We start from the raw sequence: 21,594 nt of genomic DNA, 5'->3' as shown, positions 1-21,594 counted from the left end.
GGGATTTTCACTTCCCATTGACTTCAATGGCTAGATCTTCCAGATAGAAAATCAACAAGGAGATGGTGGTCTTAACTGTCACACTAGATCAAATGGATTTAATTGTTATCTTCAGAGCATTTCGCTCCAAAGCAGTAGAATATAAATTCTTTTCAAGTGCACGTAGAACATGTTCTAGGCTAGACCACATGTTAGGACACAAAACAAGTACATTTAAGAAGACTGAAATCATATCAAGCATCTTCTCTCACCATAATGCTATGAAACTAGAAATCAATCACAGGGAGAAAATAAAAAAATACACAAAGACATGGAAGCTAAATAAGATGTTGTTAAATGGTGAATGTGTTAACAATGAGATCAAGGAAAAAATCAAAAGATACCTTGAAACAAATGAAAATGAGAACACAAAAACCCAAAATCTGTGGGATGCTGGGAAAGCAGTCCTAAGAGGGAAATTCATAGCCTTACAGGCCTACTTCAGGTAACAAGAAAATTCTGAAATAAACAATCAAACCTAACACAGGTACTAGAAAAAGAACAACAAATAAAACCCAAATTGAGTAAAAGACTAAAGATCTGAGCGGAAATATACGAAATAGAGTCTAAGAAATGGATACAAAAGATCAATGAATCCAAGAGCTGGTTCTCTGAAAAGATAAACAAGATCGACAAACCTTTAATCAGACTCATCAAAGAAAAAATATGACCCAAAGAAATAAAATCAGAAATGAGGGGAAAAGTAACTACCGACACCAAGGAATACAAAGAACTGTAAGAAAATATTATGAACAACCATATGCCAAATAACTGGACAGTCTGGACAAAACAGAATTTTTCCTATCTGTTATCAGAATTGATTATAAAACTGTGGCAACTTCAGTGCGGGGCTGGCATGAGGCAACAGTCCAGTGGAACAGTATAAAAATCCAAGAAGAATTAAAGCTGTAAATCAGGGAAAAAAGCAAAACAGTAAAACTTTTAGAAGAAAATAAGAAATACCTTTATGAACTTAGATAAGGAAAATTCTTATACATTGTTCTCTCTTCCTCTCTCTCACATGCACGCACACACACACACACAAAATCATAAACTATGAAGAAAAAACCCTGATAATATTTTTCATTATAATAAAACATCTCTATATATGTGGTAACATTTCATAATGAAGAAGTAAATAGCCAAGCCACAAACTGAAATATTTTACTTATATAACATATAATTGATACAGATTTGTATACAGAATCATAAACAATACATTTATAAATCACTCAAAGGAGAAAATAACCCAACAGATAACTAAATAATCATAGTAGAGCTCAAAGAAACACAAATGAAAACAAGATGCAATTTCTTATCCATCAGCTGGAAAAATTCACAAGTCAGATGACACCAGCTACTGGCGAGGACCTGGGGAAAGAGGAACTCAGCCATTTCTGTGGGGCGTACTGACTGTTCCAATGACTTTAAATGACAGGACGTAGCACTGTCTGGTCCGGCTGAAGATAAGGACGCCCTCCAAGGCAGTGACAACACCACGCTCACACACTGAGACCTAAAAGCAGGTGAATTACAGCACTTCTGTAACAGGAAAAAACCAGACACGTGAACTGGAGCTCAGTAATGGATCGTATAGACAAACTTCAGTATATTTATAAAATGGAATACTAAAGAGTAACAGAAATGGATGAGCAAGGTCTGTATCAATGAACGTGGATAAAGCTTCCCCGGAAGGAGAGAGTGAAAGGGGTCTACAGACCAGCTTTTCTCTAAGGAAGTCAAGGCCCCAACGCAATCAGCGCCGAGAATGCGTATTTACATCAAAGCGAAGTAAGAACACAGACATGGGAGTCACGTCCACAGCCTTTAGGAAGGGGTTGCCTCCCAGGAAGGGGGGAGACTGGGACGGGTGGGAAACGGAAGCAGTAAGATCCAAGGCAAATGAAACAAATTATTAACGTTTACCGTTTGGTGATCATGAGCAAATGCATGTCTTTTACTATTTCTTTGTATTTTCTATTTGTCTGTTGTTATATCGTAACTGTGCACTTAGCTGATACACTTCCGAATCTTAAAAAAATGAGATGGGAAATACCAAACCCTGAAATGAATTGCTCTTATGATCTTAAACACTTACTTCTTTGAGTTGATTGCCATATTTTCAACAATGCCTTTAATTTTCTCTGCTAAATTAGTAAATGTTATCTTTTCCAACAAGGAGAAATCTTCTGCATAGAAATTTTCATCTAAAGGTCCTAAGAACTTAAAACAAAAGCAATTATTGTATATCTTATAAAAGATACTTGTTATTTCATAAAATATTTCCCCCTGTAATATATATTTCTTCAAGCAAAAATCAATCAGAGACTAAAAAGAGGGTGGCTATTAATCCCACCATCTACTAAATCCACTGGGATAAAAAGGAGAAAAAATACTTTCTCCCTTTCATATCACAAATAACATTTGCATAAATACCAAAATCAAAGCAAGAAAGAGTAGAAAATTATTTCCATTTGAAAGTTTTACTTTGAAACACAATGCTTTGAAAAACCTAAGACTTTTCATTCTCGGGCAAATGATGAAAGCAATTGCCTATATTTCAGAAGTCTTTCAATTTCATTTTCTATTCATCTATAAATCATAGCCCACGTGAGGTAGACATGACTTAATATATAAGCAGGGCATGAAGGCACGAAAGAGCAAAAACCAACAGACAAATCACGTAATGACTTAATAACATCAGCCAGCCTTTATCTAACTGATGTCTGCGGTGCATAAAAGGTTGGGAGCTCAGCAAGGTCACACGGGTCCGCTTTACACCGGCGAGTACGGAGGGGACAGCCATTGGATTGCCACATGCCTGGTTTCTCGGGACGGCCGCTCCATCACAGCGGCTGCCAACTCTACGACCATTAGCGTTCTCTGAGGAAACTAACACATGCTATCGTCATACTACTGTGACTACAAACCCCGATGTACACAGACGGTGGGCTGAGACGGTCTCGGGCATTAAACAATCGTACTTAATGACGACCTGAAAGTACGTCAAGCAGAGTGTATGTTTTCTTAGCAAAAAAGGCCAGAATGAAATAGTCGCAGCAGATTCTCTCACTTTCCTTTCATGTGCTTTTGCAGTTAATGCTTTTTAAAAAGCAATGAATCTAGTTTTGAACACTTATTTGCTCATGTCACAAGTAATATCATGTTTCACCTTAAACATAAAACATGCCTCTTAAAAAAAATCAAATGGGCACTATTAAAACTACAAACATTTCATCACCTTCAGATTTGATATCATTCTGAAGGTGGCTTTGAAAGAACTTTCAATGTTATATATTTTTGGACTCTGAATAGAAGAGGCTTGGAAAAGAGCTGGAATTTTATCTGTAGTAGCTCCAGTGACTCAAGTAGTTTTGCTAATAGTTCAGAATAAGAAAGTCAAGTCTCAAATTATTTTCTCAAGGAATTAACAAGATGGCTCTTTTTACTGTTTAAATTTGCCAGAGAGCGGACTATATTTGTCCGAGTAAAGCCCAGCATCGAAAAGCTGGGGGAAACTTGATTCTACTGCATCTTAGTTCTGTTTAAGATTGAATGTGGTATTTGTGGAAGAGTAACTTAAATAGTATAAAATCACATCATGTGCATACTGGAAAAAGGAACATGAAACTGAAATCACACTGGTACAGTAAAACTATCCAGTGCTTAAATCTTTACGACAGTTTAGAAATGTGATTCTTCAGTTACACAGAAGAACTGCTGTAACAGAAATGCACTGCCTCCTTTGACAGCTTATCAAAATTGTAGAAAACTCTGTTAGAGTGTTCATCCATATACTGAGCTAAAAATCTCACTCCATGCATGGAAGTTTGATCAGCTGGCCTTGATTTCACACGACGCTGATTAACTGTAACACAAATCAATCTACAGACATACCCACTGCGTCCCATGACAGTCTTCAAATATTTAAAGAGAAAACAGGAGTTAATATTTACTGAAAATTTACTATGTGTCTAGGGCTGTTCTGTGTGCTTTATGTACAAATGTCTATTTAATGTGACAACTCTATTAATCATACTATTCCCATTCCCATTGTACAAATGAAGAAACCAAGTCTCCGAGAGGTGATGTAATTACGGTGCAACCGGATTCTGAATCCAGATTTGCCCAGCTTCAGGCAAAAAAGGTCCTGTTGTTTCCCTGTTCTCTACTGCCCATGCCCTTCAATGATTTGTAAATATGTAGTGTGACAAAAATGAATTTATTATAATTATAGCAACAGCATTATTTAGGGTTTTGGTTGATACTAAAACACACAAATTTTTAATTCTTCAGCATGCAGTAAGAAAGCACCCCCGTTGGCTGCCAGGTGAGCGGGGTCTGGGAGGCCGGGTGACAAAGGTGAGGAGATTAATTAGCACAAACCGGCAGTGACACAGGTCACAGGCATGTAAAGCACAGCACAGGGAACATTGCTAATAATGTCGTAACATGTACGTTATCAGGTAAGTACGAGACTGACTGCAGAGATCATTCCATAAGTTATATAAACGTCTCACCGTTACACTGTACACTTGAAATTAATATAATATTGAATGTCGACCGTAATTGAAAAATAAAAATATTACAGTTTTAAAAAAGTATCGTTGGTCCCCAGTTTTGATCATTCATAATTTTAACTTTCAATATGTTCCTATTCTAATGTAAACATTTGGACAGGTTCAGAGTAAAGATTAATTCTAAAATGTCAGAGTTATTTCAGGCATTAAATTATCTGATTCAGAATGATAACTACTTGCCAGAATTTCAGTGATTATTGTGCTTTATAGCATGACTCTGGGACAGAGCAATAAGCCAAGTATTAGCTTATAGTCCATAAACCACTGAACTTATTTTCAGATACATTATATTTTCTGTTCAAAGCACAGTTGTACAAATAAAAGAATAATCAAAATTAAAATTTTCTATTAACCAACATAAAAGGTCAACCTATTTTGACATAATACGGTCTCTAGCCCCAACATCTCCCCTGAATTCAGGTCCTACCTTCAACAGCCGACTCAACAAGCCCACTTGGAGGTGCAGAATGAACAAGGAACCCTCAGTATTCCAGAACTGAGTTCTCTACCTGTCCCCTTCCACTCCTCCTGCACCCCAACTCCTGTGGTCTTTCTCACCTGCACACACGGCAACCCCCTTCTGCCAGGTATGTAGTCCCTCCCACACCCCATGTCATGTCTGCCGGTGACTCCTGTTCACCCTTCCTCCTAAATATGCCCACGTCCACTTGCCACTTCTTCCACTAGAGCCATTCTGGTCCGAGCCAGCTGCACCTCTCACTGGGATGCCTGCGGTCTCTCCTACCGGGTTTCCTGAGCCCTGCAGTCTATTCTGAATGTAACAACCGCCAGAGATCCACCATCAGCACTGGGCAGATCCCGTCCGCACCTGCTGTCCAGAGCTATGCACTTCGCAACTCCTTCGGAGGAAAGCAGGATCTGTCCTGAGCTGACCCCCAGCAACCTCTCTGAGCTTCCCTCCTGGCCGCTCTCAATGCGCCTGCTCTTCCTAAAACACAGTCGGGATCCCCTCTCAAGACCTCTGTACTCACTGTAACCTTTACCTAGAACGTTCTGTGTCCAGTCATGGCTTCTTCCCTCACCTCCATGGGTTCTCTGTCCAAATGATACCTTACCACTGAGGATGCTACTTGTTACCTGGCTCTGTCCACCAAAATGCAAAGACCACAAAACAGGTTTCTTCCCTGCTGTCCTCTCAGACCCTAGAAAAATGTCTGGTTCACAGCAGGTGAGAAATTAATATCTGAATATTTTGCCAATTTGAAAAAAAGAGAAGAAAATAGTTCTATAAGAAAAAAGCTGAACAGAACTATAACTAATATTTGTTAACACTAGTATTGATAATGGTATATAAAATATGTTAAACCACCACAAAGAAAACATAGGGTAACTCTTCTATAATGCATAATCAAAAGGCAAGGTACTAGATATAGCGGGTATAAATTTTTCCTCTTTACTTCTTAAAATGACTGACCAAATCAATGGTAGCCCTATATTTTAAAACTGCTCTAAAAAGCTGTATTTCCTCCCAAAGTAATTGTTAGAGAGAAAAAGCAATGTCATTTCTGGGCTCCCACATAACTATCAAAATTTACTGATACAGGGTGCGGCAAAAGTAGTCGTTCATATTAATAATAATAATAAACAACAACACAAGAATAAACTTTCCTGTACTCGCAACTGTAAACCTACTTCTGCCTCACCCTGTGCTTTAGATTACTGCAATAATAACTGGCGATCACTGTCACCACTTTGTAAGATCGCTCTGTACACAGATGAACCTGAGGCTAACTTCTTCTAAGAACTAATGCAATTAGCTCAAAAACCGTTACAGTGTAGCAGACATATTTTATCTGTGGAAGCTTGCGGAAACAGGTCTCCTGTTCTTCCTAATCCTATTCTTTGCGGATTCAGATAAGAAAGAATAAACAAGCATAATTTTACAGGAATAGTGATATGGGAATAAAACACTCAGGTGAACAGAGCTCATAAAAACGTAGAAAACAAAGAAAACAAGAGTGTACTTGAGCTTTGAAGATGAGTTAGGAACATATACCAGTAATTTGATAGGTCAAGCACAGGAGGGTCAAATGCATAGCATTAGTTTATTTCTTAATAAATCTAAACACCAGATTCAATTTTTTAAAACTTAATTCCTCAGAAATAAAACCAGACTATCATATTCAAAAGATATTAATAAGTAGCTATTATCCACTAATTTTGTGCCTCTAAAGATGCCCTAATCAGAAAAATGTTTGCGATATATTACAAGTGTGATATAGTTGTATATATGTAAACTTACAATTATGTATTTAAGAAAACCAGAAATAATTCTGTCGGACTAAAAAAAGGGGTTAGAAGTTAAAACAATAAACTTTTAATAAATTTTATTAGGGTGGTGGGGGTAAGAGTGACTTTTCCTATATATTTTTAAAGGTTATATTAACACTACTCTATCCTGCAAAAAAAAAAAAAAAGTATCATACTGCATTAAACAACCGCGGGGGCAGCCACACGAGGAATGCGGTGTCACCACGCACTTGCGACACCTGCTACCACAGCGGGTCCTGATCAGAGCATCGCAATGTGTACTAAGCTGTTTATGCTGACCCTGACATCAGGACAAAGTAGAAGCCACCCCGCAAGAACATGCTTCCTTACCTGCACTCACTGTTCTCCATGCTGGGAGGGATGAAGCGGCGAGCACTGAGCCATCAATGAAACCTCTCGGCCCCCATTTTACTTACGCCAAGGCCTGGCTGATGCCGGGTGTGGCGGGACAGAAACCTGTTTGTGACCCTGTATCACAGCGTCACCGAGGAAAGGGAGTGGCTGCTTTTCCTACTTACTTTCCCGTTGCTGACAACACCCATTTCTCCGGGATGTAAGTGAAGCACATCTTGACAGAATACCTGGTGAGTTCGAAAAGTGTTCACTCCAACGGTATTATATTTCTTCTCAAAAGTATTCTTATCCATCCCCTAAAGCATGAAAACAATGAAATGAAATAAAAGAACATGAATATATTAAATTATTTTCTTAATCAAGCCCACTTTAATACATTAGTATAACATTTAAATTACACAAAATGACGATTTTAAAAAAGTGCTATTTTCTTCTGAAACCAATTTTTTTAAAGAAGGAACCTGTCTTTGCCGAGTCAATGATGATATTTTAGCATCTTTTAACAAGTAGATATATAGTAGTTGGCCATTTATTCCATGAGGATTTCAGGTGTCCATTCCCTCCTTGGGATACGTTCTCCACCTGGCTTCCAGGATGTGTCCTCGCGTTGGCTGTTCTGGCTCCTTTGCAGGACCATCCTTTTCTGTGTCCCTTACATTTTGGAATGTCCCAGGGCTTAGCTCTCAACCCCTCTGTTCTCCACCCCACCCTCACCTGAGATTTCTCGTCCAGTTTCTTAACTTGAAATTATACATAATGTTGATGAGCCTCAAACTGACTGTTCAAAACAATGACAACCCTTCACTGACTTCTACACTCATTTACTCGACTGTGACCACAACATCTCCACTTGAATGTCCAACGGACATCTCAGGCTTAATATGCACAAAACTCAGCTCCTGGTCCCGCGTCCGAATCTCTTCATCTAGACTTCCCTGTCTCAAAAAAAAAAAAAAAAAAAAAAAAAAAAAGACACGACCATTAAGCCTAGCTATTCAAGCCAAAATGCTAGCCTATTATCTTCACGTCACATACAATGGATCACATACAACCCTACTGACCATAGCATAACAAACTGAGTTGTCAACCGTTTCACCATCTCCACCACCACTAACTAGTCAAGACACCATCATTTCTTGCCCAATTACTGCAATAGCATTCTAATCGCTCATTCTGTTTCCATTCTTGTCTGCCTACTATCAAATTTTCACAGGGTATCCAGAGTCATCTTTTTAAAGATTATTTACCTCTTCAAGAGAGGTAAACCAGCCCTGGCTGGTTTGGCTCAGTGGATTGAGCGTCAGCCTGCGAGCTAAGTGTCGCTGGTTCGATCTTCCAGTCAGGGCACATCAGAGAAGGAAAACTCTGACTCCAAAAAACCTCCGCTGCCTTGCGGCATACCTCTTCAGGGGAAAGGCTAAGGGAGTAAACCCCGACAGAAAATCCGGAGCCGGAGTCCCTAAGGCGGTTTGACGTTGTAGTCAACACCGGCAACTCCTGCGGCGCACCTGAAGCCAAGCTGTATCGACTCCGTCTTTCCCTTGGACCCTTCAGCTGCGAAGAGAGGGGGGGTCTGCTGCATGGGCAACAGCAGACCCTCCATATCACCCTGCCCAGGCTCTGTAGCTTCAGCTTCACTGGAGAGGACACTCCAGCGTCATCGCAAGATGTCGATTCAACACGGGAGGAGACAGATACCGTGTCACTCCCGAGTCGGACTGCACAGCCATTCTCGGCGGTGCAGATAGACTCTTAAGAAGCTACACCATCGTCTCTCGAGACGGACGGCTGCCGCCGCCGACCTCTTCAAGATTCCTCAATGACCTGCCATTATAGTCAGAAAAAACTTCAATTCCTTACTACGGCCCACAAGTGGCTGAAGTGTCTGGGCTTATGTTCCTGCCCTCACATCCTAGCGCTCTCCACCTCTCTCCATTTTGGTCACGATGACCTTCTGCCTGGACCTCAGGCCTGGCCACCGGCTCTGGGCAAGGTCCCGAGACCGGCCGCGCTCCTGAACCTGGCACGTTCTCCTCACAGACTTCCTTCCCATGGATCAACTTCCCATTCCATTCAGAGGCCTGGCCAAATGGAAGCTCTTCAGAAACACCTCTCCTGAGCACTGCAGCTAAAAGAGCAACTCTCAAACGACCCACCCTCTTAGGTTTCTTTATTTTCCCAATATAACTTGTCTTTCCCACCAGCACGTAAGCTCTGCCTTGGTCACAGTGTAACTCCGTTGTCTGAGAGACAGTAAATATTTCCTGAATGGATCAGAGAAACTTTTCTTCCAATAGATCATCTTCTGTCTTTGAAATTTCCCTGAAACTGGACTGCGTCAGTGCGATCCCTGAGGATTATTCACGCAACCCTCTAACTCCCAATCCTTCAGCACACATCCTAACCAGAACATCAACTTTAAGGGTCACGAAGTAGTGGAAGTACATGAAATCTGATTTGTTAAATGCCTATGCAAAACTGTATCATTTAATACTTACCTTTTTCCAAACGATTATACTTATTAACTGATGTTTTCAGTAACATGATATCTCCAAGCACTACAACTAATACTTTAAAAATATTCAATGCATGCTGATTATTTCAAACAAACAGCCACTGACCTCAGTAAGGAATGTTTTAATTTTATCTCCAGAGTAAAGAGCTGTAGCAGTTTCTTCTCTTGCCAGTTTCCTGAGGAAGTTTCTCAAAAAGCTATTTTTCTGTGTGAGAAAAGCTGCCAAAATTCCTCTAGAAATAGCTGTGTTCTCTTCGTTTATTTTTGATGTAGGATTATAAATAACGCCCAGCCGACTATGAAAACTTGTTTTCTGCAAGACACATTTATAGGTGAAAAAGATCTGTACATTACATACCTTTTTAAAGTTGAACTTTTTGCTTTCCCATCAAGTTTATACTCTACCATACAGCATCTTCTACTGACAAATTCTATGCTCTCTACTGAAGGCGGCCTCTCCCTGAAAGAGCCTAAAAATAATCATTTTAGTAACTCCAACTGCTTCACCGCTTCGCATAATGATTATTTTATAATGCGATACTTCTAACAACTTCTTGTGTATGTATGTCTGTGAAACAACAAAATACAAAACAAACATGTTGGTTAGCAAACTAACCCATAAAACTATCACCCAGGTCAAGAAACAGAGCCCTGTCAAAGGTGGCTCTCACCCCCCCATCCCTCCCCCACCCGGTCTACTACTACACCCTCCCACTTTCCTAAGGCCACCACTACTATTCTGTCACTTATGGCAGCAACGTCCTTGCTTTTCTTCATGGTTTACCACCTGAGCTTGCATCGCTAAACGTTTCATCCATCTTGAACTTCATATAAATGTAATCATATAGTGTGTGTTCTTTTTCCACTCCAAGTAATGGTTCAAATTCATCACTGTTGTTTCGGAGAGGTGCAGTTATTTATTTTTTGGGTGCCGTATGGAATTCCAGGGTGTGAATATACCCTTTTTCATCCATTGCATTGATGCTAAGACATTTGACTCTTTTGTCTGGTGCTCCACAGAAGATGCGTGCCTCCAACTTCAGAAGACACTGACGTTTTTCAGAATAGCTGGACTAGTTTCCCCGCCCATCAGCTACATATGAGAGTTCCATTACGCCACTGACTTTTTACTTAAAATCATTTTGGTAAACAGGTAAGGCCCATTCAGTTTTCCTCATCACTAAGGATATTAAACACCCCTTAACATTTTCACCGCCCTCTTTACTGATTTGCCGAGTCAATCTCTGCCATTATTTTACTGGAGATCATTATCTTTTTCTAACTGACTTACATGAGTTTGAGTTCTCAGACTTGAGTGTTTTGATTGTTATATTCAGGTAACTTCTGCCATTCTGTGGTCTTCCCTTTTATTCTTTGATGGTGTCTTCTGACAAAAAATTGTCCTTAATTTTCATGCAGTTCAGTTTACTGGTATTTTAACTCATGGCTACTGGGTTTTGTGATGTTTCAGAAATCTCTCCCTACTTCAAAGTCATCAAATGCAATACATGCGTGGGTCTGTTGCTGGGTCCTCTATTCTTCCTCCATTGCTCTGTTCTTCTATCCTGTGAAATTATCTTCAATTTTATAGCTTCATAAAAGATGTTCACATCCAGCAGAGCAATTATCCTATTTTCCTCTTCTTTAAGAGTAATTTATCCATTCTGGGTGCTTTGAATCACTATATAAATTTGAGAATAAAGTCAACAATTTCTATAAAATTGGAAATCATATTGGAATTGCTCTGAAGCTATACATCAGTGTTGGGAGAATATCTTTATAATATTGACTCCTTCCACTCATAATGATGGTCTCTCTCTCCATTCATGTAGAACTTCTGAATTTTCTCTAAATATTTTGTAAGTCTTAAAACTTATTTTGTTACATTTATTTGATAAATTTGATACTATTATAAATGATATCTTCATTTAAAATGCATTTGCTGTTTGTTTGCAACTCTTAAAATTCTTATATACTGGACCTGTTTATCCAACAATCTAGTTAATTCTAGATTCAGCAATCCAGAAATTCTAATAATTTATGTGTCAATTTACATGTATTTTCTAATAAACAATATAGAAACATGACAATTAAAAATTCTTCTTGGTCTTTGTTTCTTTCATTCTTCACTAGTTGAGGAATTTTGCATCTATGTTCATAAGTAAGACTGGCCTACAGTTGTCCATTCTTTATAAAGCCCTTTTAGACACTTGGTTTTGAAGTAATGCTGGTCTGGTAAAATAGGTTGGGATGCATTGCTTATTTGTCTATTCTCTGGAAAAAAATTTATGTTAGATGGTGCCTGATATCGCTTGGTACTAATATGATCTTACGGGTCTGGAGTTTTCTATTTTGAACATTCTTTCAATTACATATTTAATTCCTTCAGTAATTAAAAACATCTTCTTGCTACCACTGCTATGTACACAGGACCTTGAGAAACATACCCTCTTTCAGTCGTGGCATGACGGGGACTGCCTGTGCATTTTTCTTGAGTAGTTTTACCAGGTATTTTATCTATCTATTACTCTTTTCTAAGAACCAACTTTTGGCTTATAGACCTTTACCATAATGTCTCCCATTTCATTATTTTGTTTTTAATTTTATCTTTACTTTCTTTGATAGATGTTTAAGTAGCCGTTTTTAAATTTTAAGATTTGTGTTTGGATAACTGATTTTACCACCTTTCTTTTGTCATACACACACACACACACACACACACACACACACACACACACACACACTTAGTTATAACTGTGGCGACATCAGCACCTCCTTTGACCAGGAAGTGGCTTGTGCTGCCCCAGAGGCAGTCCCTAGGAAACCAGATAAAAGACACAAACAAGCGGAAACCTGAGCAGGAACCTCAGGGACCTGTACCATGAGAGGATGACAGACTTGACAGAACCCGCTGAGCCACATCACTAAACAACGCACAAATGACCCAGCAAACAACACCCAGCAGTCCTGGGGGGAGGGTCGTTACCAGTGTCCAAATATGCTGCCCTGTAGTATCTAAAGTGTTTGGTTTTCAATTAAAAAGTTGTGAGATGTGTAATGTAACAAGGGAGTGTGATTCAACAAAGGGAAATAAACGGGCATTGGACACTGTCTTTGAGGGACCCTAGATGTTGGACTTACTTAAGAGACATATAAATGCGTTCAAAGAACTAAAGAAAACCATGTCTAAAGGATTAAAGAAAAGTATGGTAACAGTACTTCACATATAATAATGAAGAGAGAGAAATTGTAAAATAGAACCAGAAGAAAATTCTGGAGTTGCAAAGTACAATAACTGAAATGAAAGATTCTCTAGAGCAGTTCACTAGATTTGAGTTGGCAGAAGAATCAGTGAACTTAAAGATAAATTAATAGAGATTATATAATTTGAAAAAGAAATAGTAGAAAGAATGAACCGATCCTCAGAAAAATGTGTAATGCCATTAAATATACCAACACAGGCAATGGAAGAGCCACAGACATTGTAACTCCGGGGAAAGGCAGTTTGTCAGCCCCCCAAAGGACCCGCGCCCAGAGATTCCTGAGAAGAGAAGACAGAGGTGGCGGCTCGCAGGCCACTGAGGAAAGCCAGGGTGTGTTCTGACACTGGCTGATATAACATGAAATTCTCCCAGTAGATGTTTTGTTTCATTTTATTTTACTTTTAGTATTACAAAAATCTGGTTTATTTTTTAAAAGACTTTATTTATTCATTTTTAGAGAGAGGGAAAGGGAGGGAGAAAGAGGAGAAACATTGCTGTGTGAGAGAAACACTGATCAGTTGCCTCTCATGTGCCCCAACTGGGGACCAAACCCACAACCCAGGCCTGTGCCCTGACTGGGAATTGAACTGGCGACCCTTTGGTTCTCAGGTAGTACTCAATCCACTGAGCCACACCAGCCAGGGCTGTTACATTTTAAATGTACTCATTATTCTTAAGGCGGTAGCAGGGCTCCAGTGGTCCCCAATGACCCCCACCTCCTGGTACTCACACTTTCGAGCTCCTCCTCACACCGAAGAGGAGTGATCTGTGTAACAAACACGACACCGTGGAGGTACAGTGTGCAACTTCCGAGGCCAGATCATAAAAGACATTGTGGCTTGTGGCTTCGGGCTATGACTCTATCACCCGTTCTGGGGAAAGCCAGCTGTCATTCTGTGCGGACACTCATGCAGCACTACAAAGAGGTCTATGTGGCCACAGGATGAAGCGCTCTGTTCACAGCCAGTGAGGAACCGAGGCCTCCTGCCGAGAGCCATGCAGGGAGCCACCTAGAGGCGGGTCCCCTGGCTCCCGTCAGGCCTCCTGATGGCAGCAGCCCCGGTCCTGAGTGCCCCCCCACCCCGTGGGAAACCCCATGCCACACCCCTCAGCTAAGTCACTCCCGAATTCTCCACCCCGGAAATGGCGAGAAAACAAACGTTCACTGGCTTAAGCCACTGAGTAACAGGGCAGTTTGTCCGACAGCAATAAATGCACACTTCGCTAATACAGAACAACTCCGTACAATGTTTTGGTTTATGTTTCTCAGGCGCTTGTATCGAGGCAGACTTACTCACCATGTGCTGTAAAGCGCTCAAAAGCAGTTTTCTCCCAGACGGCTTGTCAAAGTCAGCAACAATCCAGAGAGTGACTGAAGAAATTGTGTTTTCCCCTGAAAGTTTCAAATAGTTTAATTAAACTAATTCTTTTTGAAATCAAACTAAAAGCAGAGGGCATAGCCAGTTAACAAATATTAAAATTTATCTTTCTGAAAATAAGCAAATATTATTTAAAATATACACACAGTGACATACTAATAAAAGGCTAGAAATGTAATTAATGATAAAAACTCTGTACAGATTTAGGTAACAAAGTGAGAATGGTCCCTAAGGGATACATCTGTGGGTACGTCTACGAGCAGAGAAAATTGTATTATGCTTATCATGGTTCCAGTGTTGGCAAGCAAAGCTGCCTTCTAGCTACATTTGTAAAAAAAAAAAAAAAAAATTAAAAATTGATTTTTATATCCCCATCTACCAAAACCAAATACATTAAAGCTTATTAGTATCTACTAAAAATAGCAGTTTTTTAAGCTTATATTTCATTTAATTAAAAATGTTTGGCTATTATTAACTTGGTCTAACTCAATTTTCTCATGCCATCAACATCAGTACAATTCTTTTTCTGGAAAACTTGAAAATTTAGATGCCACAGAAAGAAACAATTTTTAACTCTGATATCATTTAGATGCATTTACTTCATTCAGCCTCAGCATATAACACCTGAAATAAGACTTGTCTGGTCACCATTAAAAAACCTACAGAAAAATTATTTTTTTAGATCACATGACCTACTTAAAAGTTATAAAAATTTGCTCTACCAAATACCACATTCTTTAAAAAAAATAAAGGTAAACAAGTGTGATGCCTTCTTAATGCCAGCCCTTTTGCCATAACAGCTAGTAAAATGAGAAATACTTCAAAAGTGCTAAGTAAATTTCTCATATTTATTTCTTTCCGCATTTACAAATAAGAGAAATGTGATGCTTCTCAGTTAATGAAGCATTCCTCTAAACTGTAAGAGACTTCCCAGAGGGCATTCATTATTGGCTAACTTATTCTGATGCCCAGAAATAACCTCTGAACTACAACCCAGAACCTGATAAATGCGTATTCTATTTTTTATTCCCTATTTCGGTCTCCTTATCCCTTCACTTTGATATATTCAAGACCTTAACTTGCCAGAAAATGGGCCTTTTGTTTTTACATTTTATTATTTGTTGGCTTTTGTGTAAAAAGATCACTTTCTGAACATAAAACCACGGATCAGTTAGAAAGTAACTCTGGGCCCGCCTCGTGCAAAGCTGGACTCACTCCGCAGCGTTCTCAAAGGCGGGCTGCGTAGCCTCTGCTTAAATCTCTCTCTGACATAAAAACTGACCCCTTCCTCCACAGTCCCTTCCACCTTTAGCTCACCGTCATTGTCAGAAAGCTGCTGCTTTATATCCTGAGATACAGGTCAGCCTTCCTTCACGTACGGCTCCTGCTTGCCCCCTACAGCAAAGCAGGCCAAACAAAACAAAAAACCAAACTCTAATTATTTTCATCTAGCTGAATAAATCGCTGTACCCTAAAAATCTGTGGCCCCACTGCAGACTTGCCAATCTAGGCTACATTCTTCTTTCCAAATATGTTCCTGTCTTGGTCCCCGCGCCTTTGGTTTGACCCCTAACCTAAGCAAAACATCCAAATGTTGTTTAATGAGAGTTCAGAAATCCATTCTCCTCAGATCTGGGACTTACACTTTTATTCATGCACCATAAGATATCAATTTACATGGTCTTGAAAGAGTTTAATCACTTTCAGAAAAGGGAAAGTGATATCACTTGCTTTAAAAAAAGCAAACAAACCAAAGATGAGCCCCTCTGCGTTTATAATGAGTTGGGACAGAAGGCCCCACTTCCTCAGCACAATCCTTCTCCCTGACAGACTACAAGCTCTGAAATGGAAGAACAGGTCCCTAGTCGGACATCAACACATAAAAATGTGTGAAGCGAATGCCTTACTAAAACTTGAAGCTGTTACTATTTCAGGAACAAACCCAGGAAAATAAAGCGTGCCTACCTCCCTGGGTTAAATAATGCATGTTCTCCGCAATGACAGCACTCTTATCTCGCGAATCCAGGAAGGAGAACGTAGAGAAATCTTCAACATCCGCAGTTACTGGAAGTTTTCATATTAAATAAGAAATAATGAGTTAATAAAGAAGTTCACAATTCAATAAGCCTTTGTAGAAAAGTATGTAGGAGAATTATTTTACCTGATGTAGATATTAAATTAAGGTGCTGCCATTCCGTGTACAAAAGCAAATGATTTATACGGGGTACAACATTATTTCTGTCCATAAGGAAATCAACTACATTTGTTTGATCATTTAATGTGCCCTAAAAAAACAAAAAATATTTAGGCAATAAAGACAATTTATATGCAGAGGTTTTAAAGTTATGCAGATATTATATTTAAAGACTACTTGATCTAAAATAAATCAATAAATAATATGCAATTTAGGAGTCTCATAATAAATTTTCATGTGAAACTTTGAATTTTCTTTCCAATTAAGCAATTTTAGATGTAATTACACAGTTAAAGTTAATTAATTATTATTTTAAAAAGTCACTACTAAAAATGATTAGGATATAAACTTTTACAAAATTCACTTTTGCTATTATAAGTTTTCTTAATACAAGAAACCATTTATAAGTATTACTCATCGATTTTCTCATAAGTGCTCACCTACCATAAACACGTCACTTTGTAAGTACACAGTCATATCCATCATTTTCTGGAGAAGAGCCGTCTCTAATCCTTGCACATCTAACTCCTCCCGTTTAAACGGTTCGCCGTTATAAAGGGCTTGAGGCAGAGGACCCAGGCCAGTCATCTTATAAAAGCTTGCACCTGCCTGTTCCGTGAAAAAAAAATATCAGAGTTAAACAGAATATGGTTGTCTGAGAGAGAAATACATGAGAAAAAGAAGGGATATGGCGACATTTTCATATGCCAGTGAGAACAATGTTAAGTTTGCTAATTTTATCCATCCTTCCCAAGCGTAATTTAAAGGAAAGTGGTTTATCTAGGCGGAGCAAGAGGGAGGGATGTTTCTGTCTGGGGCCAGAAAATACTCATTTCAGGCTTTGTGAGCTGCCAGGCCTGATGTTCTAGCGCACAAGCAGTGAAACACAACACGTGAACACGGCCATGACCCCAAGAATCAGCTCTGATGCTCCAGTGCACAAGCAGCAAACGCCACACGTGGACAAGGCTGTGACCCCGGCCGTGACCCCCAGCACTGTGAAAACAGGCCGTGGGAGGGCAAGATGTGGCCTCTGGGCTGTCGTTTGCTGACCCGTGACATAAAGTATGATATATACTTCTTCAAAATATCATTCACCAGGGTCAGAGATTCATCCCTGCATTCATTTGTTTAACACGCATTGACTGAATCCGTGCCATCAGCAGCGCTAGGCTAGATCACTCAGCAGCAAGGAGTAAAGAAACCATGTCTATTAAAAAAAAAAAGAAAACATAACGTGCATGCATGGAGAAGTGCCAGGACTCGTATAATTAACCCATTAAGTGCGCTGATATTAAAACCCAACTGGTGCAACCTTCTGCTTTCAACCTGTGCAGACAAATCCCTATGATAAAATTTCACTGTTTCTGTTCCATGAGCTTACATAACCTTCCCCTCCATGATTCAAAATAATCAAGAGTCCGTACAAAAAAATAGTTTTCTTTCTCAGTTTTCCTCAGTGCCATAAATAACTTGAGTAAAAGGGATGCCTCTATAGAACTCGGTCCTGAAAGGAAGCTCATGCTGGTTGCCTTTTAGGTTTGTTTTTTAATTATATGAAAATATAGTAATGGGGGAAAAAAATCAATGAAACCTTTCTCATTTCAGAAATAACTATTTGGAAAGCTTCTCACATAACTAAAAAGAAAAAAGAAAACAAAAAAACACATCATCCACGATTGCTGCCACATGGGCTTTTCAGTCACATTGAGACCACTGTCCCTGGCTTCCTGGCTTTGGGTCCCTTTCTGTGCAGCCTGCACGGATTTTTCTTGTGGGCTACTCTTTGGGGCCTTTATGCTAATGTCACACCCAATTTATGCAACTCCAACCTGAGAGTATTTTATCCAGTTAGCTTCCTTCACACACTCTTGGGTATGTTGGACTTCCTTTAAAACTGAGACTGACGGCCCTGAAATTGATGGTAAGCAACGTAAGCATCACAGCAATTTTTCTATGGTTTTACTCTACACCCTTTCCGAGGCACCAGAGCAGCAATTTCTAAAACTGCAGAGCGGTGTGGAAGCCCCATTCTGACCACACACACCCTCAGCCCCAGACGGCCCCCTCGTTCACCCAGCCAGTGGGCTCGCACTGATCACACCCCACATTCCGCACACCAGACACTGGGCGACGACAGCCAGCAAGGTACACTGACTCCTGCTCGCATGGAGCTCACAGTCCAGTGAGAAGTCAGGGCGGGACAATTAATTACAGAGCGCCACGCAGGAGTAGAAGGCCCTATTTTAGCATGCAATGGAACAACTTAATCTCATTTCCCCTAGTGTGGTATTAAAGCCAAGAGCTAATGGAAGGTAGAAAAAGAGGGGGGATGCTACAAACATGGAGAAAAACAAGCACGTGAGGTCCCTCTGACGAGAACGAGGTGACCCGTTCAGAAACTTGATCTATCTAATGCCGGTGTGGCTGGAACACAAAAGGCAAGGACAAGAGTAGGACATGAGGCTGAAGAATTACAAATAGGGGCCAATTTGGTAAAACCTCGACAATGCTAACGAATCTGAACTTCCCCATTACTACGGACGGATATTACACATAAGAGTGTCAGGATCAGAGCTTTTTTAAAGAAATTCTCGTGAAACACAAGAACCCGTTCAAAGAGCTTGGGATCCCTATGAGCATCAGAGATACACCTCCAATGGCCCTGCATTCTCCTGTGTCTGAGTCTTATCCCAGCATTTCTCTAAAAGGCCAGCGGTCTGTTTCTTCCTAAGAAAGTACAAATTACATCCTTGAAAATCCTACACTCAAGTTTTCTACCCTGTAGGGCCTGAAAATGATCTTTTTCTGTACTTTTCAAAGTCAACTGTGGAAATGTAAATATTGTATACACATGTGTCATTCAAAGGTGTAAAATTTCCTTTCTTTCTGAGGAACTAAAATCCAGATCATGAGTTAATTATATTAAGATAATTTATTCATAAGATTATAATAAATGGGTGTTGGCCCATATTTTTGAAAATCTACATTCCAAATTACCTTTCTTTTATCATCATATCTAGAATGAATTCCCAAGATATCCAAAATGTTAGCATGAGGAAATTTATTTTGGAGAACACTCTTCACATTGTCCACTGTGAGTCTATTTTGATTCCTCACTTTTTGGTACATCTGAGGAAATAAAGATATTATAATTAATTTTCACTTCACATCGGTTATTTTCTTTCTCTTAACATGCACATAAATTTATAAATTAAGTGCAGTTTATGTTTTGTAAGTTCTAATACATATGAATACACCCCCCCCACACATACAGATAAATTAATCATTTTAACTATACAATATATCTTCTAATAAAAATGGTTTTATGAAATTCTATAGCTTTTAAAAATACCATAACAAATTTGTTATATTCTATATTAATCACTGATTATTAATAAAATGTTTACCTTATTTTAAAAAATATGTCTAAAGCACTGAGATGACTATTTCAGAACCATCTGTTCCCGATCGCTCTTCAGTAAATACCGTGACTAGATCTCCTGTCCCTCCACTCACCCCCCGTCTCAAACATTCTAAACGCACTCGTGCAATGTAAGCTGGTGCTCCTTTGTTATTATTTTCTGTTTCATGTCTCCCTTCATTATAGATCCTCTCCTACGACCTGGGCACCGTTCTAGGCACGGGGAGAAAGGACAGCTTTGCGCCAAGGGAGAAGGCACATCTGAGCTAACGTGAGGGTACTCTGGGGAACACACGATAGAACCAACCTACAGATGATGTGTGAGCACTATGACATTGTACCTGAAACCTATCTAATTTTATTAACACATGTCCCCGTAATAAATTCAATATAAACTTTTACTGAAAGACATTCTGGGGAAAAAAGCTTCCAAGCAGAAGGAACCAGTAAGTACAAACATCATTAGGTACCATTTTGATAGATTCAGAATATTCTTTTTAGTCCCAATTCACTTAAATCAACATTGTCAGAGATAATCCGCACATTATGGCTGACAGAATCCCCATGTTATTCTTCATAACAAGAAATTAGTATTCTTCTCTGTTTTCCTTTTATCACTGTAAACTTCATAACCTATTCCTTTAGGAAGCACAGGTCTGCAATTAGATCACAATTTAGTTTTATGAGCTTATCAATATACGGCTGTTTTCTCCTCGTATCAAAGCAAAACATATGATTCTAGTAACTAAAAAAAAAAAAAGTGAAAAATTCAAGCTGCACAGTAAAATATGGAGATTAAAAATGAGATTTCTGAATGAACCAAAAATTATATATGCAAAGTGTTTGAGATTAGTCATTTTACTAATCAGTTATTTTAAAATATTAGATATTCCTAAAGTAGCCAGAATGTCTTGCATAAGCTACTTAGATACATAAAAATTCAATCTTCTTTTATATTTAAAAAATTTTAACTGTGAGGTAACTTGGTAAGCAAAAGTGAATGCATATAACACGAGGCATAAATAATAAAGTGGCAACTCCCCACGAACAGAGAGCATGACCCAGGAAACGGAGCATCACCGACCCTGGTCAGGTGCATCTTCCCTCCGATCCCATCCTCCTCTGCTCCCCAGTGACGCATCACCTGGTTTGTGTTCACCATTCCCTTACCGTTTAAGTTCGAGAGCTTTACCTGAGTGTATTCCCATGCACTATGACATTTACCTTTGTGTTTGAACTTTAAAGTGGGTGGTAATATATTAGCCTTCCATGTCGTTACGCTTCTAATATAGATGTGCTATTGCATGTCATGTTCCACTATGTGAGCAGACCAAGCTTTACCCGTCTGTTTTACTGCTGATATGTACCTGTATGCACACACACACACAGACACACTACTCTGTTTGCTGTATTGTGTATTCTGCTAAGAATAGTCTCATATGACGCAGGTACAAGAGTTTCTCTGTGTGTGTGTGTGTGTTTGTGTATGTCTGTGTCTAAAGAATATGCAAATTTAACTTCAAACTTTGAAGTCCTACTGGGTGTTTTCAATGG

At 39.3% G+C, this 21,594-nt stretch overlaps 1 protein-coding gene across 1 annotated transcript in view; it reads right to left on the bottom strand.

Annotated features, from left to right (window-relative positions):
* UGGT2 (UDP-glucose glycoprotein glucosyltransferase 2) overlaps window positions 1-21,594 on the bottom strand; it is a 96,671-nt gene that overhangs the window by 36,494 nt on the left and 38,583 nt on the right. Inside the window, exons 16-23 of the mRNA XM_090258401.1 lie at window positions 19,617-19,748; window positions 17,061-17,225; window positions 16,584-16,707; window positions 16,388-16,486; window positions 14,342-14,436; window positions 9,887-10,093; window positions 7,430-7,561; window positions 2,138-2,262 (exon numbers count right to left, since the gene is read on the bottom strand). Of these exons, the coding sequence (XP_090114527.1) occupies window positions 2,138-2,262; window positions 7,430-7,561; window positions 9,887-10,093; window positions 14,342-14,436; window positions 16,388-16,486; window positions 16,584-16,707; window positions 17,061-17,225; window positions 19,617-19,748 (1,079 nt within the window). The remainder of the gene's footprint in view (window positions 1-2,137; window positions 2,263-7,429; window positions 7,562-9,886; window positions 10,094-14,341; window positions 14,437-16,387; window positions 16,487-16,583; window positions 16,708-17,060; window positions 17,226-19,616; window positions 19,749-21,594) is intronic.

Source organism: Furipterus horrens, unplaced genomic scaffold (assembly GCF_987537825.1).
Source record: "Furipterus horrens unplaced genomic scaffold, mFurHor1.1.pri manual_scaffold_12, whole genome shotgun sequence".
NCBI lineage: Eukaryota > Metazoa > Chordata > Mammalia > Chiroptera > Furipteridae > Furipterus > Furipterus horrens.
Note: the sequence above shows the minus strand (reverse complement) of the source record. Positions and strands in the feature narration are given on the sequence as shown.